Genomic DNA, 23,345 nt, shown 5'->3' with positions numbered 1-23,345 from the left:
GGAGCGCGGCGGAGATCGCGGGGGCGTGGCCTGCTCAGCGTCAGCCAATGGATGCGCGCGGTGGGGGTGGGCGGGGCCGGCGCGCAGCGGGCGCGCAGGCGCAATTCAGGCGCAGGCGCGCAGCGGGCGGGGGCGATGTCGCGCCGGGCCCTGAGGCGGCTTCGGGGGGAGCAGCGGGGCCAGGAGGGGCCGGGGCTGGGCGAGCTGGGCCTCGACCCCGGCCCGGAGCGTGCTCGTGAGGGGGGACCGCCGCCAGCCCCCGGGAAGGGACCCCGCGGGCCGCGCCGCGCCGGCGTCAGCAACCGCTTCGAGCTGGTGAGGGGGGGCAAAACCGGGGCGCCCCGGGGTGCAGCGGTTCGGGGGAGGTTTGTGAGGGGCAGCTGAGGGTGGCAGGGACTCGGGAGGACAGTTTCTGGAGGGATAACTGGGGGGAAGTGACTGGGAGGATAACTGGGGAAAGTGACTAGAATGACAGCTGGGTGGGCAGACGAGGACATTGCTGGGGGACAGTTCCTTGGGGGACAGCTGAGGTGACAGTCACCGGGGGTGGCTGGAGTGACAGTGACCTGGGGACAGAGGCTGACGGGGTTTGTGGGTGACTGGGGGGACAGGCGGGCAGTGGGTGAGAGGGGCTCACAGTGGGGGTGGCAGAGGTGACAGTGTGTGGCAGTGGTTTGGGGTCAGTGACTGGGGTACCCGTGATCGATTTGGGTGGGGGGCAGCAACTGGGGCTAAATTGGGAGGAAATGGGAGAGAGGCCTGAGCGGGCTGGGTTTGGATGCTGTCAGAGCTGGACTGGTGAAACTCTTTTAGGAACATCCCTGCCACCTTTCCAGCAATGCAGGATCCCAGTGCTGGGTGTCAGATGGGTTCTGGTGGCACTGCTGGGTCCTTGGGGTGACAGATCCTGGTCCTGCTCTCCAAACACTCATCCCAGCCATTCCTTGTCCTTCTCTGAGGCCTGGCTGTGGAGCACAGGCAAGGCTGGGTATGGAAGCTCTTCCAAGGGAGCAACAGGGTCCATGGTGTGAGGAGACACATCATGGTGTCCATGCCATAGGACTGTCCAGGCAGCCACTGGGTGACATGTGTGACACCAGGGGTGTCCAAAACTCCCATCTGGAGTGTTGGATCAGATCCATGGGGAATTCCATCCCTGGGCTGCCCCTGCAGCTTGTCCCTCTGTTTGCAGATCCCAGCTGAGGAGTCGGAGGATGAGGCGGCGGCCGGAGAGGAGCGCCCGGACACTCGGCTGAGCGAGCAGGACACGGCAGGAGGGAGCCAGGAGGGGAGCAGGGACAGCAGCAAGGACGGGGCTGTGACTGAGGGGACACACGGGGATGGACAGAGAGAGGAGCAGGAGCAGCCAGACCAAACGGTGACTGCTGCCAGGGACCCAGGGGAAGGATGCACACTCAAACCTGAACTCACATCGGGGGGAGGATGAGCAGTTTGGTGCTGAGGGCTGGGCTTGTGTGTGGGATCCAGAGGGATTTTCCAGCTGCAGACAGGAGGCACCAAAGGAAGGAGTTGTGCTGAGTCTACATGAGCACTGAGGTCGGGCCAGGGAGGAGTGGTCTCAAGGAGACATTTGTTTTGGAGCAGGGGATGTGAAGGCTTCAAGCAGTGTCAACTGAATGCTGAGCCTCTTCTTCTCATAGTGATTTGTTGTCACTGGGTATCAAGATTTCTCCTGTGGTCTGTGTCAGCCCAGAAGTGTCTCCTTGATGAATTCTGTAGGGAAACGGGCATTTAATTAACAATTTTCAATGGCAAGTCTAGCACAAATCTCACTGGAGAAGAAGGCTGGGGGAGCAAAGGAGATTGGCCCCTGGTCTCACTTGTTTGCCGTGCATTTGGGGTTTGTGTCCCTGGTTTGGGTGGCAGAGGAGCAAAGTCCACTGTCTGTACATTCCAGCTGTGCCAGAGGCCTCTGCCAGCCCAGGGGCTGTGAGTGCTCTGGACAGTGGGTCCCTGTGTGAGCAGTGGCTCCAAGGCTCCTGACCTGGTGGCTTTACTGTGCCAGCACTGCAGGACACACCTGAGGCTGCTCCCAGAGCTCAGGTAGGACATGGGAGCCCTGGGCAGGCAGCTGCTGCTCTTGGGTAGAGCCAGGGCAAGGCTTGCAGCAGCCCTGTCTAGGGGAAGGTGTCCCTGCCTAAACAGGGGGTAAGAACTGGATAAACTTTGAGGTCACTTCCACCCCAAACCATTCCATGGTGTTGTGATCCCTTGTTGAGTTACCTCTAGATCCTGGAAATGTGCTTCCCAGGTTAGGGAATCCCCACAGCATCCTGAGCTGAAGCAGTTGCATCTGCAGGGAGAGGCATTCTGGGGCTGGTACCTTTGTCAGGTGTTGGTTTCTGTGGAAATGGGAGTGAAACTGGGAACTGTCCTGCTTCCCCCAAAAGCAGAAATGCAGCTTATCCATGGGGCTGAAAGATGCTGAAGCATTTCCTCCACACCTGGCACAGCTAAACTTGTTTCTCTCCTGATTTCGTAGCCTCAGATATGGATGTGAAAATCAGCTGAGATTTAACCCTTTGTGAATCTTTGGTGCTTTCCTCCATTTTCTCTTCGTGTCTTGATTTCCATTCACTAACAAACACTACAGGGTGAATTTTGGTTTCATTTAAGGACCCTCAGTGTGCTGATCCCTGTGGGAAATGCTCTTCTTCCCATGGAGCTGGCACCCCTGCAGTTCATGGGAATGCTGACAGCTCTTCCCTTTGTCTTTGCAGCTGGCAACGAGTAACAAGCCACGGAAGAAAAAAAAGAAAAGGAAAACCAAGAAAAATTCAGCAGGAGAGACTGTGGTATGTCTGTGTTCTGAGTCAGGGACCAGGCTGGTTCCTCTAGTGGGTTGGCAAAGTTGGAATTCTGAGATGATTGTAGGAGAGATTCAAGGGAGAAAAGCCATTTCAAAATTTAAAGTTAAAGGAGCCTTTTTAGAATTGTGGAATCTTGGAATGGTTTAGATTGGAAGGGACTTTACAGCTCATCTAATTCCATCCCCTGCCATGGGCAGGGAGTCCTTCCATCAGACCAGATTGCTCCAAGCCCTGTCCAGCCTGTCCTGTCATTCCCTCCCCTGTCCAAAGTCCCTCTCCAGCTCTCTTGGAGCTCCTTTAGGCACTGAAAGGGGTCTAAGGTGTCTCCAGAGCAGAGGGGCTCCAGTCCTTGGAACATCTCCATGCCTTCTCTGGACTCATCCCAGCAGCTCCACATCATTCCAGTGCTGGGGATCCCAGAGATGATTAAAGCCATTGATCTGAGTTAAAGAGGAGTGAGGTTCAGGTGGGAGCTGGTTTTCTGGTGAGGCTTGACTCTGAACTGTCCACAGAATTACAGAATCCTTGAGGTTGGAAAGTACCTCCTGATCATGGAGTCCAACCTCCCTGTTCACTCCAGGGAGGTTCTTTGCTCAGCATCTGAGCCCCTGGATTCTGGAGTGAATGGCTAAGCTGTGCCAGCAGTGCCAGCACCCAGCTACCACCTCCTCCCAGGGAATGCCACTCAGGAGTGAGTTTCTGAGGTATGGGAACCCTCATGGAGAGCCTGTTTCCTTTCCCAGTCCAAAAATACTGAGCAGCAGGGGGACATGTGCCAGCTGGAGGACACCAGGCAGTTTGGTTTGCCAACAAGGGATAATACAACCTCTGTTCAGCACTTCCATGCAGAGCTCATTCTCCTTTTCCTGTGTACACTCTACACACAGGGGTTAAATTTAGCTTGAAAAGGCAGGCTGGCAGTGCTGCTTGGGTGTCCTGAATGGAATTCTGTGTTCCACCCATGGACATCATGAGGAGGATGTGAAACAGGCACGTAAGAAATGTGTCACTTGTTGTTTGTTGAGGGAAGATAGAGGGAAATTAGGGTTAAAGTGTTGTATAACAGTTGGACGTGAGCAGCTGGATGGATTCCTGGGATGGTTGGAAAATGGGGAGTGGGAGAATTGGATTAAAATCATGTGAATGTTTGAGACCTTGTCATGAGGCTCATGGCAATAACTTGGTGTTTCTGTGGAAAGTAGAGAGTGAAGGCTGGTTACTTAAATATTTAAAATGTTCTTTGAACAAGGGCCTGGAGTGTCAGGACAAGGGGAAATGTTTTCCCACTATCAGAGGGCAGGGTTGGATGGGATATTGAGAGGAAATCTTTCCTGTGAGGGTGCCCAGAGCAGCTGTGGCTGCCCCTGGATCCCTGGAGTGTCCAAGGCCAGGCTTGGAGCACTCTGGGATAATGGAAGGTGTCCCTGCCATGGCAGAGGTAGAACATGATGAGCTTTAAGGTCTCTTCCAACCCAAACCATTCAGAGATTCTCTGAAGAGCCACAGCTCCTCACCCAGGGATCAGGATGAGCTGGAGGCAGCTCTGTGTGACCTGTGCTGGGTGACCTGCAGGCTGCTGTGACTCAGCCTGAAATAAATGCCTTGGCTTTGCCTTTCTTAAGGAAGACAACGACCTGGAAGACATTGACAGCCTTTTGGAGAGGATTGAGGACCCCAGGCTGGCACCGCAGAGCCAGGGAGGCATCACCCCTGACAGCAGACCCCTGCTCTATGTGGAGCACAGGTACTGCTGGCTCCCACCTGCCTCTGCCTTGGTGCCACAGAATGCCTGCTCCCTGAGGAGCTCCCAGTGTGATCTGGCCAGGAACTCCACACCTGGACTGAAAGGGTTGGGATGGTTTTCATATCCCTGTTTCTATCTGCTCCTCTGGAAGCTGTGCTTGGTTCTGATGGGGATTATTCTAGTGCCAGGCCTGCTTGCAGTGGTGGCAGGACCAGATTAGTCTGCAGAGGGACCTTCCAGCCTCAGATCCTCTGTGGGAGAACCTCTGCAGAGGTGCCACTAGCCCTGGTGTGTAAAGCTTGATGTGGGATTCACTTGTGCTGCCGAGCCCAGGCTTCTCCTGGGAACATGCCAGCTAAGGCTGCAGCAGCCCTGGAGAGGGCAGCAGCAGTATTCCCCAGCTCTGGAGCAGGCCAGCAGGAAAGCCTGTCTGATAGAGCAGGGCATTCCCTTCCAGTTCTGGCAGCCTCAGCCTCCTTTCTCCATGCTGTGTCTGATCAGTGGGGAGTGTGGGACAGTTTGGGGGTTTTCCAGAGGCACTTTGGGGTGCTGGGTGTTGATGGAGAGACTGGAGTGTGGCACTGTTTAACTGATGCAGCTTTTCTTTCCTCTTTCCACCTTCTCAGAAACTTGAATCCAGAGAATGAGTTGAAGAGATACTTTGGAGCTCGTGCTGTGCTCGGGGACCAGAGGTGAGTCCAGAGTTTGATATTAAACCCTTTCCAAATCAGAGGAGGTGTATCTGTCCTGCCCTTGGCAGGTCTCCTGGAGTCCCCAGTGCCACACCCAGGCTGGTAATCCCGGGCTCAGGGTGTGTTACTCATTTAGCAGCTGCTTATTGGAACAGAGGAATATTTTCTGCTATATGAACAAGGTGGGAAAAGACTTCTCCAGACTTTTACAGGCGTTTGCTTTTTCTTTTGCTCCTTTCCCTTCTCATTTATTTCCAAACCATTCTTCAAAGTCCTTTCACTCAAGTTCACAGAGTGCAGACACTTAGACTTTGTTTGTTTCTCTACCATTCATCCCTTGTTGCCATTCCAGAGCCTCTGGACAGAAGGTGAACCCTGAATACTTTCCTGCACTTGTTTCCAGGGGCCCAGGGAGCCTCTTGTTCCCTGGGTGTGATGTCTCTGTGTTTTTCCACTGCACTGTGCTCACTGTCATCCACAAAATCCCCTCTCACTTCCATGAGCTGGCTGGAAAACCAAGAATGGTCTGAGCTTGGAGGAATGCAGGTGGAAGGAGGGAGAGAGTCTGTGGAAGAGCATTTGGTGCTTGAGGAAGAAACTGCAGAACCTTGGGATTGTCCTGTGCAGGGCCAGGAGCTGTACTTCATAATCCCTGTGGGTCTTTTCCAACTCAGGATAGTCTGTGATCCCTTTCTGAGGCAAAGTGACTCCCTCAGAGCTGCCTTGATCCTGAATTGCTCCTGAACCAATAAATTGTGCATTTTTGAGTATAGCTTAAACTAATCCAGTTGGCATTTGAAGGCCATGCTGGGAAGAGGGATGAGTCAGAGGGATGTGAGGCTCTCCTAATTGGACCTGGGAAGCTGTTTAGAAGCACAGAGGCAGCTGAGTGTTTGGCAGGGATAAAAACAGGGAGAAAAGCTCTGGAAGTGGAGATGCTGGAGGCACTGGCTGGCCTAGATGGTGCACATGAGGCAAAGCCTGAGCACAGGGATGTTGTATCTTCAAGGCAAGCCCAGAACTCTGGGCACAGCTCTGTGGGGAAGCAGTTGGATGTCATTTTTGCCTTTAGCATGGTTTCATCCCCCCTGCTGTGTCAGTGCAGCAGTGGTGAGCTGTGTTCCCCTCCCCAGGCCCAGGCAGAGGCAGCGGCAGTACGTGCGCAGCATGTGGCTGACAGCTCCCAAGAACACCTGGCCACGATACAGCAAGACAGGTGAGGCTTTGGGGCTGCCCCCTGCCCTTGTGGAGGGTCATGAGGCATGGAATCTAAGAGGGAGCTGCTCCTCAGATGGTGGGAGCACACCACCTTCCTCAACAGAGAGCTCTGTGGGGTTGTACCTTTTGATTTGGGTTTGTTTGGAGGTAGCAGGGCTGTGGGTGCTTCCCATCTTAACAGCAGAATTGCTGGATAATGAGAAGTATCCTGGGGAGAACGAGTGGCCTTTGGTTTTTGGGTGGGTTTGGGACTTGGACTCATGAGAGGGGGGGAAAAAAGTGAAATTCTCTGTGAGTTTCCAAAAACACATGTGTCTCTAGACCCAGAGATGGGAACCTTTGATGCTGTGAGAAAGCAGAGGAGGTTCTCTTGGGGTACCCAGGTCTCCCCTGCACCCTGCAGGTATCACCATGCAGCTGCTGGACACCCGGAGGGGGGTGCAGCACTTCACCTTTGAGCACCACCGTGAGTACCAGCAGGTGCAGTTCAAGTTCCTGGAGGCTGTGGAGTCCATGGACCCCAACAACATCGTGGTACGTTGGGCTGGTCCTGCTCTCCCCTCCTGTGTTCCTGCAGCCCCTTTCCCTGGGACTCTGGGCTGGTGCATTCCAGTGGAATCGTTGGGGTTGGAAAAGCCTCTAAGCCAACTGCTCCCCCAGCACTGCCAAGGCCACCCCTAAGCCATGTCCCCAGGTGCCACATCTACATGGCTTTTGAATCCCTCCAAGGGTGGGGAGCTCAGCCCTGCTCTGGGCAGACTGGGACCAGGGCTGGAAAACACTTTTAGGGAAGGAATTGTTCCAGATGTTTGACCTGAATCTCCTCTATCACAGCTTGAAGCTGTTACCTCTTGTCCTGTCTCTGTTCCCTGGGATCAGAGCCTGACCCCTCCTGGCTGTCCCCTCCTGTCAGGGAGTTGTGCAGAGCCACAAGGGCCCCCCTGAGCCTCCTTTTCTCCAGGCTGAGCCCCTTTCCAGCTTCCTCAGCTGTTCCTGCTGCTCCAGACCCTGTCCCAGCTCCATTGTCCTTCCCTGGATGTTTGTGTTGGGGTGAGGGGCCCAGAACTGACCCCAGCAATGGCAGCACAGGGGATGAGCACTGCTCTGGTCCTGACACAGGCCAGGTGCCAGTGGTTTCCTGCCCACCTGGGCTCATGTCCATCCACTGTCTCCTGCACCTCCAGGTCCTTTTCCAGCCACTTTTCCCCATCCTGTAGCATTCATGGGGTTGGTATGACCCACAAGCAGGACCCAGCATATCACCATATTGACCTTTGTCCCATTGGCCTCATTCCCTAGATCCATCCTGTCCAGATCCCTCTGCAGAGCCTTGGATTATTTATTTCCAGTCTTGTTTGGACTGTTAGGACTTGTTTGGACAGTAGAGCCCTGTGTCCCTCTGTGTGGGTGAGGCAGCACTGAGTGCTGAGCTGTGCTGTCACCTTGTTGATCAGTGACCCCTTGGGTGCAGAGGAGGTCTGGTGGCTCTGCCAAGCACGTGCCAGGTCACCTTCTGAGAGAGGAACCCACAGGAACTGTCCGTTTGGCTGGAAGGGTGGGAACAAAGCTCCCTTGTCTCAGCTCTTAGCTGGGAAAGGAGGAATATTGTATAAACCCATAGTGAACTGGGAATCCAAACTAACAGCTGTTCTATTTATAAACTCCTGCAAGGATGAAAAATGTGTCTTTTCTTGGTATTTCAGCAAAACAGGCTTTTGTGTTGGGAGTCCTTCATGCGTGTCCGAGCTCATTAAGCTGTATGGTAACATTTATAGTTTGGAGTGATAAGCAGCAGCAAAATTGCTCTGCACCCAACTAAACCATAACTGAGAGATGTTTCTCTGAAAGGTCTGGCCACATGAGCTGGGATACATGCCCTGGAGATGTTCTTTAAAGAGCCCATTGTCTGCTAAATAAAATTTACTTCCTTCTGCTTTCCCACCCTCGGCTCAGGGCCTCAGGCTCTCTCCAGCTCAGCAGTTCTGCCTGGATTGAGGGATTTGGATTAAGTGAGCCAAGGTAATTCCTGTGAGTGAGTGTCCCAAGGACAGCTCAAGCTCAATCCCCCACACAGGACAGGCTTTCCATGGTATTATAATCTAGATACTCTGACCCTCTTAGGGAGTTGGGCTAAATCTAAGGACATTTGTACAGCTTGAAGTCTTCCCCTTTTCCATCAAGGGTAAGATCTAACAGATTTAGCAATTCCAGACAGTTTGTCCGTGGTCACCACTGTCCTGGTGTAGCTAGAGCCCAGCTCTATCTTGTTGCTGTGGTTTCAGCACATAAAGTATTTTTGGGTAACCCCTAGTTTCATGAGTGTTTTTTCTGCATTTGGTAGTAGGTTAAAAGGGTCTTGGTAACCTTTTCTTGGCTTTTTCCTGTCACAGTGACCCTGATTGTTTTATGTCCTCCCAAAAAGTGGACTAGAAAGGAACTTAAGAGTTTTACCCCTTAAGGAAGAGATTAAACAGCAAGCAAATGGCTCCAGGCTGGGCTGGGCCAGTCTTTGTGCTGTAGGTGGTCCCATGGGTCCCCACCCTGCAGATGGAAACTTCTGGAGCTTTCAAAGCTTTATTTTTTATTTTTTCAGTTTTAGGAGAAAAAAATAATGGCCAAACTAAACTTTGAGAAGATTTCTAGTAGCTTCAGTATTTTTTACTGAACTGAGGTTTTAGGTACTTGAGAAAAGTAACCTATTTATAATGTAATTAGTGAATTGAGAAAGCTTTTAGATTAAACTTCTTTCTGAAGCAGGAAGTAAATATTTATTATTATTATCCACCATTGCTGATTCCTGGATTTGTAATAGATGTGTCCAAATGTCCTCTCAGTATCCAGAGGATGCAAAACCCTGATCAAATGCTCAGACCTCTCAAGGGATAGATACAAAAATCCAAACCATAACAGTGCCTGCATCTTATTCTCTCCTTTCCAAGGAAATGGAGGAGCTGGGAAAGATCTGGAGGAGGACAGTGAAGATGAGCAAAGGCTGCTGGACAAGCTGGGAGGGAGCTGCCCTAGGGAGGCTGCCATTGAGGGCTCCCATCCTGCACGTGATGGGGACAGAGCTCCCTGTGCCCTTCCAGCTTGGGGATGGATCTGGCAGGGGGGGATTAAGGAAGTTCTTGGCATTGTGTGTCACAGAGCTGGGTGCTGGAAAGTACCTGGGTCAGTGACCAAGTTCTTGAGACACCAGTAATGACACAGAATGTGTGCAATGCTCTCGTGCAGCTGCTGCTCCAGATGAACCCCTACCACGTGGACTCCCTGCTGCAGCTCAGCGACGTGTGCCGCATGCAGGAGGACCAGGAGATGGCCCGGGATCTCATAGGTAAGAGCGAGGTGAGCAGCAGATGGGGTGCTGTGCAATCCTTCCCTGGCAGGGGCAGTGGAAGGCAGGAGCTTGGCTTTCCCTGGACCAGCCTCCATCCCAGAATGATGCCTTTTGCCACCCAGAGTGTGATCTGATGTAGAAGTGCTCACTGCCCTGGTACCTGTTGCCACCACATTGTCTGAAGTACCTTGGTGTTTCTCTGGGCTGGGAATGAGCTGGTTTCTTGTCTTTTGGGCTGAGCTGGTTGCAGGGCAGTGCTGTGCTGGGGTGGTGTCCCTGTCCTGCCCCTGACACTGCCCTTGCTGTCCCCAGAGCGGGCGCTGTACAGCCTGGAATGCGCCTTCCACCCCGTGTTCAGCCTCACCAGTGGGACCTGCAGGCTGGACTACCGGCGCCCAGAGAACAGGTGAGCAGGGCTGGGGGGCAGGGGCAGGCTCAGCTGCAGCTCCTGGCCCCCCTTTGCCACCCAGCCACCCAGATTCACCACTGCTGCTCATCCAGGGAGACCCCTGAGTGTCTCTTTCTGTTGGGGGATCCTGGCATGGTGCTGGAGCATAGGCATGGAAGCTTCTGCACAAAGCATCCCTTTTCCCAAGGGATGCCTTCCTGCAGTAGGAACTGTCCCTGCCTGTCATGTCCTCATGCCATTAGTACCTCTTAGCTCAAAATGGTCATGAAAATCCTTGCTGTGTGTTTCCAGCCATCACCCCCAGCACTCACACTCCTCCCAGTCTAAGTATTTATGTAACTCCAGCTCTGCAGCTGCTGGGAAAGGTGACTTTATTCTGGGAATTTTCCAGTCAGCTGACCTAAGCCATCTCTCCCAAACTGCTGTACCTGGAGGGTGCTCACATTTCAGTCCCTCTGGCTGACATGCTTTGTGCCATCAGTGACCTGTATCACCAGTTCAGGTTTTGGGACTCCCCACACTGTGTCACCATCCCCACACCACTGGGACAAGGTGGGATGTGGACTTGGGGGATTTATTTGTCTTGCTCCGAGTCCCCACGTGAGTTTTCTGTCCCTGTTCTTGCACAAAAAGATAAAACCAGGAGATGGGAGCACGGAGGGGTCTGTGGCACTGCATGGCACACCAGGATGTGATGCTTGGGGGTGAGGAGCTCTTCATGACTGTGTCCCCTTTTCTGAGTGGCACAAAATGCTTCTTTTCACATCTGGCCTCTAAGTCCTGCTGCTGTTCCCTATGCAGGGCTTTTTTCCTGGCTCTCTTCAAGCACCTGATGTTCCTGGAGAAGAGGGGCTGTCCCCGCACAGCACTGGAGTTCTGCAAGCTTATCCTGAGGTGGGTGCCTGCACTGAGGGTGGGGGGACAGTCACCCCAGAGGGTCCTGCTGCTCCTGGGCTTGGTATGGGCTCATTCCCACCCCTTGGAGCTGCACAGCTCTGTGCTGGGAATGTGCTGGTGCCCTTGAAGAAGTGAGGGCTGAAAAGGGGCCCTGGGTGACTGCCAAACCGTGGCCTGAGCTTGGAGTCTCAGCAGATCAAAGTGTGGCCCACTCAGTTTGTGGCCACTGATCCTCCTGGGTGGTGGCAGGGGACTGTCCCCTTTACAGGGACAAGAGCAGCACTCTGTCATCCTGCTGGCCATGCGGGAGTGACCGAGTTCCTGTTCTCTCTGCTTGCTGAGTCACTGGATGTCACTAGGAGAGGCTGTTTGACTCAGAAATCAGGGCAGCTCTCTTAGCTGTTGTGACACTGAGTTTGTTCTCTCCTCCTTCTCCCAAGCCTTGATCCTGAGAATGACCCACTCTGTGTGCTGCTGCTGATTGACTTCCTGTCCCTCCGGGCCAGGGAATACACCTTCCTGACCCGCCTCTTCCAGGAGTGGGAGGTGAGTGGCCAGCAGCTGAGGGGATGGAGGGGATCTCACAGCCCAGCTGGCATCCCATCAACATTGGAATGATCCATAAATGCTGGCCTGCTGGTTCCTGTAATCCTTGGATCCTGCAAATAGTTGTAAGAGCTCAAAATTGCTCACTCAGCTGTGGGGGCACCGAGCCAGTGGCTGGGAACTCACTTAACCCCAGCAAGCAGAGCCCCGACCCCACAGAGCCCAGCTCTGCTGCACAGCATCATTGCTCAGTAACTCTCAAATGCACAGCATCATTGCTCAGTAACTCTCAGATGCACAGCATCATTGCTCAGTAACTCTCAGATGCACAGCATCATTGCTCAGTAACTCTCAGATGCACAGCATCCTTTCTCAGTAACTCTCAGATGCACAGCATCATTTCTCAGTAACTCTGAGATGCACAGCATCATTGCTCAGTAACTCTGAGATGCACAGCATCATTGCTCAGTAACTCTGAGATGCACAGCATCATTGCTCAGTAACTCTGAGATGCACAGCATCATTGCTCAGTAACTCTGAGATGCACAGCATCATTGCTCAGTAACTCTCAGATGCACAGCATCCTTTCTCAGTAACTCTCAGATGCACAGCATCATTGCTCAGTAACTCTCAGATGTACAGCATCATTTCTCAGTAACTCTCAGATGCACAGCATCCTTTCTCAGTAACTCTCAGATGCACAGCATCATTGCTCAGTAACTCTCAGATGCACAGCATCATTGCTCAGTAACTCTCAGATGCACAGCATCATTGCTCAGTAACTCTCAGATGCACAGCATCCTTTCTCAGTAACTCTCAGATGCACAGCATCCTTTCTCAGTAACTCTCAGATGCACAGCATCATTGCTCAGTAACTCTCAGATGCACAGCATCCTTTCTCAGTAACTCTCAGATGCACAGCATCATTGCTCAGTAACTCTCAGATGCACAGCATCATTGCTCAGTAACTCTCAGATGCACAGCATCCTTTCTCAGTAACTCTCAGATGCACAGCATCATTTCTCAGTAGCCCTCTGTCTGATCCTGCAGAGTCACCGGAATCTGTCCCAGCTGCCCAATTTTGCCTTCTCGGTGCCACTGGCCTATTTCCTCCTGAGCCAGCAGGAAGAGCGCCCGGAGCTGGAGCGCAGCCAGGCCCGGGAGCGAGCAGCCCGGCTCATCCAGCTCGCTCTCATCATGTTCCCAAGTGGTGAGTCTGTCCCCACCCTCAGGGCTTTGTCACTGTCCTGCTCTGGGACAGCCGGAGCTGGATTCCCGGCGGGCGGGTGCAGAGGCAGGAATTTGCCAAGAGCCTTTGGGGAGGGAGCTCTGAGTCAGAGTGGAAGCAGAACGATGGTGCCTGTGCCCAGTGTGGTGCAGGTCTGGGCTCCTCACCCCAGCACGGACACTGAGGGGCTGGAGTGTGTCTGGCCTTGGCAGTGCTGTGGGAATGGTTGGGCTCAATCATCATAGAGGCTTTTCCAACTTTACAATTCTGTGATTCCGTGGTTCTGTCCTCCCTCCCCAGAGCAGCCAATGCTCCTCCACCAGCAATGGTCAGGGGTGAGCAGGCTGAGGGAGGGTGTGAGCTGGAGTCTCAGAGCAGGGAGATGTCTCATCTGCTCAGGGCTGCCTGGAGCAAGGACAAGCCAGCCTCCTTGGCTCTCCCTCCAAGGCACAGCTCTGTTTTGGATGTGCTCTCTCCATGGGTGCCCATCACTCTCCCTTTCATCCCATGGGTGCTGCTGTCCATGAAAGCAGCACACAGCCCTCAGGCCCAGGGGAGGGTGTGTGCAGCAGGAAGAACCAGCTCTCCAACAGATTCAGTTTGTGGGGGCTGGAAACATCTTCTAGGCTGCTGATGAAATAACGCCCGTGTGAGCACAGGGACCAGCAGTGTCCTCACCCCTCCTTGTGTCCTTGTTGATGCCCCAGGGGGTTCTGGCCCTGAGCAGGGGAGTGACTCTTCAGGGGTGACCCCACCCCACACTGCCCCTCACCAGCAGGTCCAGATGAGTTCTCTGCCTTTGTCTTGCAGTTCTGATGCCGCTCTTGGATCACTGCAGCGTGCAGCCTGATGCCAGGGTCGCCTCCCACCCCTTCTTTGGGCTGAATGCCCAGATCAGGTAAGGCCTGGAGATGTTCTCAGCAAAGGGAAGGGATCGATTTTTGCCGGCGGCGGGGATCTTGCGTGCTCAGACAGCTAATGGAGAAGCTTGTTTGGGTTCCCTGAGTAGGCTCATTTGATAATGCCTCATTTGATAATCCTTTTGATAATGCATTTCCATAATGGCTTCTGGATCAGGCTGACAGACCCACCTCACCTCAAGGTGGACGGGTCAGAAGTTCAGCCCAGAGCCTGTTGGTGTGTGCAGGGAGGGAGAGCGACGCGTGTCCTCCCAGGGCAGGCTGTCTCCAACCAGTCTGCGTTCCCCTGACACGTGGTCTTCTCAGTGTGCAAAGGCTCTCCCTCAGGCCAGGGCAGTGTTCCCTCATTTCATGGTTCTGCTTAGCCTAAAAATAGATGGAGGCAGAAGTTCTGGTGAAGGTGGATAGCAAAATCCAGGAAGGAGCCTGCGAGTTCTCTCGTGTTCCCACGCCAAAGGCCAGCACAGAGCTGAGCCCTCACTATCCCATGAGGAGCAGGAGCAGGAGGAGGAGGAGGAGGAGCAGTGAGTAACAGCCATCTCCCACAGCCAGTCACCCGCCCTGAACCAGCTGACATCCCTGTACGTGGGCAGGACACACGCCCTGTGGAAGGACCCGGCTGTCATGGCCTGGCTGGAGCCCCACGTCCACGAGGTTCTGCGCATGGTGGAGGCCCAGGACACACTGGTGCAGGAGGCTGAGCACAAGTGAGCACAAGGTGGAGGGCAGGGTTCCTGTGCCAGGGATGTGAGACAGAGTGGGACAGTGCCCAGGGTCCTGGGCAGCAGCATTCCAGTGTCTGGGACAGAGCTCAGAGGCAGTGGCTCTTGCATGCTTTTCACAAATGGGAATGTAGAGATGAACCTACACTGTACATCCTGCACTGCCTTCCCCTGGCTTGGCTGTCACCTGTACCCTGGAAACCTCCTGGAGAGGGTGGAGGGGTGGCCTGGAAGGGCAGGGATGGCCACACAGGGCAGGTGAGAGCCTAGAAACACTTCCCAGTAGTGAGAAACAGGAGAGAGCCATCAGGTGTCCTAAACCAAGGTCAGTCTGCTCATTCCTGAGCTCTCTGCTCTTTCTCCAGAGCTCAGCAGCTGCCACCCCCTTTGGCTCGCTCTGAGCCAGCTCCATCCAATATAGCCTTGTCCCCCAGAGCCAGGGAAGCTGCTGACACTGTGCCTGAAGCAGCAGAAATGGGAATGTGCCCGCTCAGGACTCACTGCTCTGTCCCCTCCCTGCCTCAGGAGGAAGATCCGGTACCAGAGTGCTCCCAGGAACATCTACAGGCACATCATCCTCTCAGAGATGAAGGAGGCAACAGCAGCCCTGCCTCTGGTGAGGGCCTGGTGGGACACAGGGGCTGTGGCTGCACCTGTTGTGGTGGCACTTGTGTCCCTGCTGGGCCCCTGTCACTCACAGCTTCTGTGGGCACCCCTGTTTGCTGCTGCTGCATGCACAGCCTTCATCCCTTCTTTTCTCCTTCAATCCCTCCTTTCTCCTCTCCTTGCAGGAGGTGACCTCACAGCCAGTGATGGGGTTTGACCCTCTCCCTCCTCTGGATTCCATTGTTTCCTACACCCGACCGGAAAGGTACCACCTGCACTGCACTGCACTGGCACAGCCAGCCGTGCTCCTGGCATGCCCTCAGCCCCAGGCCAGGCTGCACACTGCACTCAGTGCTGACATCCTCCTCCATGGCAGAGGAGGAGCTCCAGGCAGGCAGAGATACAGGCTGGACTGGTCCTGCTGCTTCCTGCAATGGTCACCACTGGCCATTCCCAGCCATAGGGCAAAAGCCAGGGAAAACCCAGGCCATGTTTGACTGGGAGGGTTTGGAAATGGGTTTAAATGGAAATTTAAATACAGGCAGTCCTGGTGTTGGGGTGATGCCATGTGTGTGTTCCACACCAACCCCCTCAGAGCAGAGCTGGTAGAATCATGGAGTCCTGGAATGGTTTGGGTTGGAAGGACCATAAAGCTTATTCCATTCCACCCCCTGCCATGAGCAGGGACACTTTCCACTAGACCAGGTTTCTCTAAGCCCCTTCCAACCTGGCCTTGGTCATGCTTTTAGTGACTGGTTTGCTCAGAGTTGCCTGAATCCAGAATCCCATTGGAACCCCCCCAGTTCCATCCTTCAGAGCTGGTTCCAGCTGGTTCTCCCAGCACCACCAAACTGACCTGTACCTTCACCATGGTGCCACTTGTGTCTTCCAGGACGAGCCATCCCTCCAACGAAAGCACTTTATCCCTCTTCTTCCGCTCGCTGCTGCCAAATTTTAACTTGCAGGTGAGTGCACGCTGGCATTTGTGTGCCCCATTCCCCCATGGTGCTGGCAAGAGCCTGGTGCAGGCTTGGCCCCAGTGTTGTCCCTGCCCTGCCACCACAGCGCCGCTGTCCGCAGGGGGACGTCCGGCACGACGGGGACGACGAGGCCGGGGCGGCGCAGGACCTGAACCAGGGGGTGAACAGGCTGATGGCGGCCATGCGGGACATGCTGGCCAACATCCAGTTCCAGGAGCCCCCCCGCGATGACAATCCCGAGGGTGACGGGGACTGGGATTGAGCCTGGGGTGTCTCCCCCCCCCCCCCCAAACCCTCTGGCATCTCCCCTCGATTTGTGTCGCACTCCAATAAAGTCACACGGATGGACTCGCTCTGGGATGGGCTTGTTCTCAGGAGGGGCTGTGGTGTCCGTGGTGTGGTTTCCATCCAGGGAGGGGGCTGAATCCACAGCCCAGGGCCCCTCTCTGAGCAGGGGACAAAGGCTGACTGAGCATGTCCAAGCTAATCAACAGCAGCTGTCCCTTGTCCCCATGGCAGCTTAGTCCCCTTCTGGCCTCCTCTACACACAATTTCCATCCTATTCCCCTCCCTGTTCTCCTGCCTCTCGTCCTTAATTCACGGGGGAGTTTTACTGTCCTCTTCTTCAGCTCCTTTGTGCTTCCCATAGCCTGGAGCTTCCCTTCCTCCACAAAATACTCTGCACCCTCACTACACTGAACCTTCCAAAGGTCTCAGGGTCCCCTGTGCCACTAGAATTGTGCATGGAACAGCTTTTTCAGCCTTTTCATTATGTTTGGAGAGGAAATCTTTCCCCCCTACCCCTTTGTTTATCTATCCTTTATTACCTCACCTTCACCTTCTAGAGCCACGATCAAGATAAGCCACAGTCAAACCTTAAGTGATCCTTGTTCCTGTAAATCTTTTTTCCCCTTTTTTGCTGAGTAATGGTGAATACATGAAATAAATCCCTTTTTCTGCTGTATTGCCTCCCTGGGGGCTGTAGCTAGGGTGGGTTGGCCAGGTGTACAGACCCCGAGTCTCAAGCCAGCCCCCCCTGGCTCCATTCCCCACTGGTATATCCAAATCCCATGGGATCCCATCCCTGTAATTTGGCAGCCTGGGACCTTATGTGCCAGTGTGTGCAGCTGAGCCATTTTCACCCATGCCAGAGGGAAGGGCTTCCCAACGGAAGTGGATAACCGTGGGATCAGCCTTTTTGTGGAGCTGTGAATGGCTCTTTGGCAGCCGCGCGGCTCCAGGCATCAACACGGACCTAAGGCACATGATGGTCAGATGGGTCCTGTCCCCACCCCGCCTGCCTGGGCTCCCTGCGGCGCTGGGCTCTGCAGCACCCCAGTTAATCGTGCCTTTGACGATTCCTGTCGCATCCCATGCCTGCCCCATTGTACGACATCTTCCCTGGGGCCATGGGCGTGGGACCCCTCCCAGTCCCAATGTGTGGGACAACTCGGATCATGCAGTGCAGAGGGTCCTACAGGGGTCCCCAAGGTGCAGGGATAGCTCAGGGGGTGTGGATGACCCCCACAGCAGATGGGACGCCCCAAGACACGAGTCCTACGGGGCACATTGACCCCCACAGGACAGCGGCCTGCAGGGCACAGTCTGTAGATATGCAGGTCCTCTAACAGATGCAGGACCTCAGGACACGTGGGGACCCTAAGGTGCACGACCCCAGGGGTGCGCGGACCACCCCAGGGCATTTGACACCCCTGGGCACATGGTGATCCCAAGCAATCGGGTTCCCCTGGGCCATCCTGGGGGGTCTCAGCCTGGCCTCAGCAGCTGCCCCTCACTGCCAGGGTGCCTCCCTCATGCAGGTGCCCACCCTCCTCGGAGGAGGAGCTGCGGGAGCCGCCTTTAAAGTGGGGCAGAGAAAGGGCCCTTTCTTCCCCAGCACCCTGGGCGGGCGGGCGTGGGGCGCCGGGCAGCGCTGGCACCGAGAGCGGCCGCCACACCGGAGGGTCCCCGCGGGCACACGACACCCCCAGCCCGTCCCACGCCTGCCGTCCCCAATTCCTCGGCATCGCCGCCGGGCGCCGCGGGAGAACTGGCGGGGCACAAGGGCGGCTCGGGGGCTGTGCGGGTGCCAGGCGTGGCCCCGGGGCTGAGGAGGGGGCCATGTCGACGCTGGCCCCCCTGCGTCTGCTGCGCGAGCCCTCGAATGCCAGCGAGGGCAACCAGAGCAATGCCACGGTTGGGGCCAGCGGTGGCTGGTGCCAGGGGCTGGACATTCCCAACGAGCTGTTCCTGGCGCTGGGGCTAGTGAGCCTGGTGGAGAACCTGCTGGTGGTGGCCGCCATCCTGAAGAACAGGAACCTGCACTCGCCCACCTACTACTTCATCTGCTGCCTGGCGGTGTCGGACATGCTGGTGAGCATCAGCAACCTGGCGGAGATGCTCTTCATGCTGCTGCTGGAGCACGGGGTGCTGGTGATGCGCCCCAGCATCGTCCGCCACATGGACAGCGTCATCGACATGCTCATCTGCAGCTCCGTCGTGTCTTCCCTCTCCTTCCTGGGGGTCATCGCCGTTGACCGCTACATCACCATCTTCTATGCCCTGCGCTACCACAGCATCATGACGCTGCAGCGGGCCGTGGTCACCATGGCCAGCGTCTGGCTGGCCAGCACCATCTCCAGCACCGTCTTGATCACCTACTTCCGCAGCAACACCATCCTCCTCTGCCTCATCGGCTTCTTCCTCTTCATGCTGGTCCTCATGCTGGTGCTCTACATCCACATGTTCGCCCTGGCCCGCCACCACCTCCACAGCATCTCCAGCCAGCAGAAGCCACCCACTGCCCACCGTGGTGGCAGCCTGAAGGGTGCCGTCACCCTCACCATCCTCCTGGGTGTCTTCTTTATCTGCTGGGGGCCCTTCTTCTTCCACCTCATCCTCATCGTCACCTGTCCCACCAACCCCTTCTGCACCTGCTTCTTCAGCTACTTCAACCTCTTCCTCATCCTCATCATCTGTAACTCGGTGATTGACCCCCTCATCTACGCCTTCAGGAGCCAGGAGCTCCGGCGGACGCTGCGGGAGGTGGTGACGTGCTCCTGCTAGGCAGGGGGACACGGTACCGGTACGGCACGGCCACCCCCGCCCCGAAACGCACAGATGGATGGACTGACAGATGGACAGGACGAGCCGCGGGGTGCCCAGTCCGGGCGGGGGACTCACGGTTCCCAATAAAGGCTCTTTGCAGTGACGCTGTGGCTGGCATCGGGCAGCCCCGGGGAGCCCCGGGGGGAGAGGTCCCTCCCGGTCCCGCTGGTCGGTCAAGGGTCACCTGCTCCCGGTGGGTACCGGGAAGGACCGGCTGGGCGGCGGGAGGCTGGACCCCACGCGGGACAAAGGGCCCGTCACCGCCGCCTTTGTTCTCGGGCCGCGCCCGCCGCCGCCCACCTCGTCACTGACACCGGCACTGTCCCCGGTCCCGCGGGGGCCACCGGCGACCGGGACCCCCAAAGCGGCTCTCCTGTAGCCTGTCCCTACCCCTCCCCGTTCCGGGACGCGGTCGGGAGGGGTGTCCCGCATGTGTCCCCCCGCCCCGCCGCCGCCGCCGTCCCGGGGTGCTCCCGCCGACGCCGGGTGGTCCCAGTGTCCCCGCAGGGTCCCGGGGTGTCCCCGCTCCCGGTGGTGCCGGGGTGGCCCCCCCCGGCCGTGCCCCCCGCGGGTGCCGGGTCCCCGCTCCGCCGCGGCGGGGCGTGGCCGGGGCGTGGCCGGGCGGGGCGTGGCGGGCGGTGCCGGTGCCGCAGGGCTGTTGCGGCGCTGCGGCGGCGGCCGCTGATTGGCTGCGGGCGGCGGTGACGTCAGCGGCCGGCCCGGTGCGGCGGCGGGAGCCTATAAAGGATGCGGCGGCGGCCGCGCCGCCCCCCGCGCTCCCGGTGCCGCTCCGCTCCGGTGCCGCTCCGCTCCCGGCCCCAGCCCGCTCCCGTCCCGTTCCGCTCCGGCCCGGCCGCACCATGAGGGAGATCGTTCACATCCAGGCGGGGCAATGCGGCAACCAGATCGGCGCCAAGGTAACGGCGGCGCCGCCCCGCTCCGCTTGCCGTGGCGGAGCCGGGCGGCGGACAAAGACAGACCCGCTCCCCTCCCCCCACTCCCCCCCCTCGCCGCCGCACCGGGAGGACAAAGCGCCCCGCCCCCGCCCCGCGCCCCCCGCCCCCCGCCTTTGTCCGTCAGCACCGCGGACAGCGCCCCGCCCGCCGCTCGGGGGTCCCGGTGCCCCCCGCCCTGCTGAGCCCCGCTCGGGATTTTGGGTGTTTTGGGGATCCCCTTGCCCCCGCTCCCCTGAGGCGTGTCCCGGGGTTTGAAGAGTCCCGATACCCCCCTCTCTGCTCGGGATTTTGGGTGTTTGGGGGATCCCGGTGCCCGCCGCCCCTCCCTGCCTGGGGATTTCAGTGTTTGGGGTATCCCGGTGCCTCTTGCCCCACCCAGCCCTGCCTAGGGATGGGAGGATTCTGGTCCCCGTGCCTCGCCCCGGGGGCCCTGGGGGTGTTCCAGTGCCTCCCGCCCTGCTGAGCTCCCCGTCCTCCCCAGTTCTGGGAGGTGATCAGCGACGAACACGGCATCGACCCCAGCGGCAACTACGTGGGGGACTCGGACCTGCAGCTTGAACGCATCAGTGTCTACTACAATGAGGCCTCTTGTAAGCGACCCCCCCTCGGAACCTCCCCTGGCGGGGTAGCTGCGCACCCCCGCCCTGGGCTGCGGGGTGGGGCCCCTGCCTGACCCCCCAGTGAGGAGGAACTGAGTCTGTTGGGGTGGGGAGGGGGGGGCAGATAGACACACCCACCCCATGGCACCCACCCCGGGGGACCATTTAGTTTGGGGCATGCGAAATCATGTACACCCAGTTCCACAGGACTCTGCGATTTGGGAGGGGTCACACACAACACCTGCACCCCAGCCCTGTTGGACCTTGGGAGGGCAGACATGTGCAGCCATCCCCTCAGACCCTGTAGTTTGGGGGAGCAGGGGGCACATCTGCCTCCAAGTTCATGGAACCCTGTAGTTTGGGTGGGGGGCATGACACCTGCACCCACCCCATGGGACCCTGTGGCTTGGGGAGAGAGGGACGCCTGCCCTTAGGATCCTGTGGTGTGGGAGGGACAAAACACGAAAATGCACCCAGCCCGAGGGGCCCAGAGGGGGAATAGGGGCAGACATGTGCACCCAGCCCGTGTGACCCCCATTGTCTGGGGGACATGAGACGTGCACCCACACCATGAACTCTTGGGATTTAAGGGGGACACAACCTGTGCACCCAGCCCCGTAGGACCCTGCAGGGTGCTGGAAATATTTCTGGGGATGGGATGGGGGGCAGCAGCAGGTCCTCTCATGGGACCTGCTGTTGTGGGGTCTCTCTCAGCTCACAAGTACGTGCCTCGCGCCATCCTGGTGGACCTGGAGCCGGGGACGATGGACAGCGTGCGCTCGGGTGCCTTCGGCCACCTCTTCCGCCCTGACAACTTCATCTTTGGTAGGTCCCCGGGGAGGGAGGGGTGCACCGTCCCCCGATGCTCCCCTCAGCCCCTGCATCCTCGGACCCGCCCGGCCAGTCGCCATCCCCGGGGCACTCGGCGGGCACGCCCCTCCCGCGCCGCGGGGCCCGGCACTGCCGGCACGCTGCCAAACCTCTGCGGTTCCTGCTTCCCACCCCGCCCCGGCGTCAGATCTCCCCGGTGCTGCCGGCGGCAGCGGCTGGTCCCAGCCCCGATCCTCTCCCCGGTCCCCTCGGGCCGTGGGCGTGGGGGGCCAGCGGCAATCGGAGCCTCTTTTCTTTCCCAGGGCAGAGCGGTGCCGGCAACAACTGGGCAAAGGGGCACTACACGGAGGGGGCCGAGCTGGTGGACTCGGTGCTGGATGTGGTGCGGAAGGAGTGTGAGAACTGCGACTGCCTGCAGGGCTTCCAGCTGACCCACTCGCTGGGCGGGGGCACCGGCTCGGGCATGGGCACCCTGCTGATCAGCAAGGTGCGGGAGGAGTACCCCGACCGCATCATGAACACCTTCAGCGTGGTGCCGTCCCCCAAGGTGTCGGACACGGTGGTGGAGCCCTACAATGCCACGCTCTCCATCCACCAGCTGGTGGAGAACACGGACGAGACGTACTGCATCGACAACGAGGCGCTCTACGACATCTGCTTCCGCACCCTCAAACTGGCCACCCCCACCTACGGCGACCTCAACCACCTCGTCTCGGCCACCATGAGCGGAGTCACCACCTCCCTGCGCTTCCCCGGCCAGCTCAACGCCGACCTCCGCAAGCTGGCCGTTAACATGGTGCCCTTCCCGCGGCTGCACTTCTTCATGCCCGGCTTCGCCCCGCTGACGGCGCGTGGCAGCCAGCAGTACCGCGCCCTCACCGTGCCCGAGCTCACCCAGCAGATGTTTGATGCCAAGAACATGATGGCCGCCTGTGACCCCCGCCATGGCCGCTACCTCACCGTGGCCACCGTCTTCCGTGGCCGCATGTCCATGAAGGAGGTGGACGAACAGATGTTGGCCATCCAGAGCAAGAACAGCTCCTACTTTGTGGAGTGGATCCCCAACAATGTCAAGGTGGCCGTGTGTGACATCCCGCCACGGGGGCTGAAGATGTCCTCCACCTTCATCGGGAACAGCACGGCCATCCAGGAGCTCTTCAAGCGCATCTCGGAGCAGTTCACAGCCATGTTCCGCCGCAAAGCCTTCCTGCACTGGTACACGGGCGAGGGGATGGACGAGATGGAGTTCACCGAGGCCGAGAGCAACATGAATGACCTGGTGTCCGAGTACCAGCAGTACCAGGACGCCACGGCCGAGGAGGAGGGTGAGATGTACGAGGACGACGAGGAGGAGTCGGAGGCGCAGGGCGCCAAGTGACGCCCGCCGCCCCCCAGCACTGCCCGCGGCCCCCCGGCTTCGCGCTGCTGCAGCCCCCAGGTGCTGCTCCCCCCGCCATCCCCTCAGTGTCTCCTGACCCCATCCCCCCTGAGCCGGCTCGGCCCCTCGCCCCCCTTCCTACCTCCCCCCTTTTCATTTTTTACTGGTTTGTGTCTTATTATTTTTTTTTGAATACTTAATAAATTTATTGCTGTCCAGGTACTACCTGTCTGTGGCTGCTGAGTGGGAGGGACAGGGGACACCCACACGGTTCGGCCCCACCAGCCATTTCCCAGGCACTGGCCCCCTCCCTTCCGCCCCTCAAATCCATCTGCCCCAGGCA

At 57.6% G+C, this 23,345-nt stretch overlaps 3 protein-coding genes across 3 annotated transcripts; all 3 read left to right on the top strand.

Moving 5' to 3' along the window:
- The first annotated feature begins 99 nt into the window (after positions 1–99).
- TCF25 (TCF25 ribosome quality control complex subunit) lies at positions 100–16,478 on the top strand. Its single transcript, XM_079315948.1, has 18 exons — positions 100–315; positions 1,193–1,378; positions 2,742–2,816; positions 4,454–4,575; positions 5,202–5,267; positions 6,401–6,483; positions 6,889–7,019; positions 9,720–9,819; positions 10,135–10,228; positions 11,033–11,125; positions 11,569–11,674; positions 12,725–12,884; positions 13,713–13,800; positions 14,371–14,529; positions 15,070–15,160; positions 15,336–15,415; positions 16,043–16,115; positions 16,231–16,478. The coding sequence occupies exons 1-18, from the start codon at positions 136–138 to the stop codon at positions 16,390–16,392; spliced, it is 2,049 nt and encodes a 682-aa protein (XP_079172074.1). The 5' UTR covers positions 100–135; the 3' UTR covers positions 16,393–16,478.
- A 1,760-nt stretch (positions 16,479–18,238) lies between these two features.
- On the top strand, positions 18,239–19,332 carry MC1R (melanocortin 1 receptor). Its single transcript, XM_079316441.1, has one exon. The coding sequence runs from the start codon at positions 18,252–18,254 to the stop codon at positions 19,194–19,196; it is 945 nt and encodes a 314-aa protein (XP_079172567.1). The 5' UTR covers positions 18,239–18,251; the 3' UTR covers positions 19,197–19,332.
- Positions 19,333–19,888: 556 nt separating this feature from the next.
- TUBB3 (tubulin beta 3 class III) lies at positions 19,889–23,224 on the top strand. The gene is made up of 4 exons (XM_079315853.1): positions 19,889–20,155; positions 20,676–20,784; positions 21,508–21,618; positions 21,927–23,224. Exons 1-4 carry the CDS (start codon positions 20,099–20,101, stop codon positions 23,000–23,002), a joined length of 1,353 nt encoding a protein of 450 aa, XP_079171979.1. The 5' UTR covers positions 19,889–20,098; the 3' UTR covers positions 23,003–23,224.
- Positions 23,225–23,345: the final 121 nt, after the last annotated feature.

Source organism: Erithacus rubecula (genome assembly GCF_903797595.1).
Source record: "Erithacus rubecula genome assembly, chromosome: 12".
Lineage (NCBI taxonomy): Eukaryota > Metazoa > Chordata > Aves > Passeriformes > Muscicapidae > Erithacus > Erithacus rubecula.
This window is presented reverse-complemented; position numbering and strand designations above follow the sequence as displayed.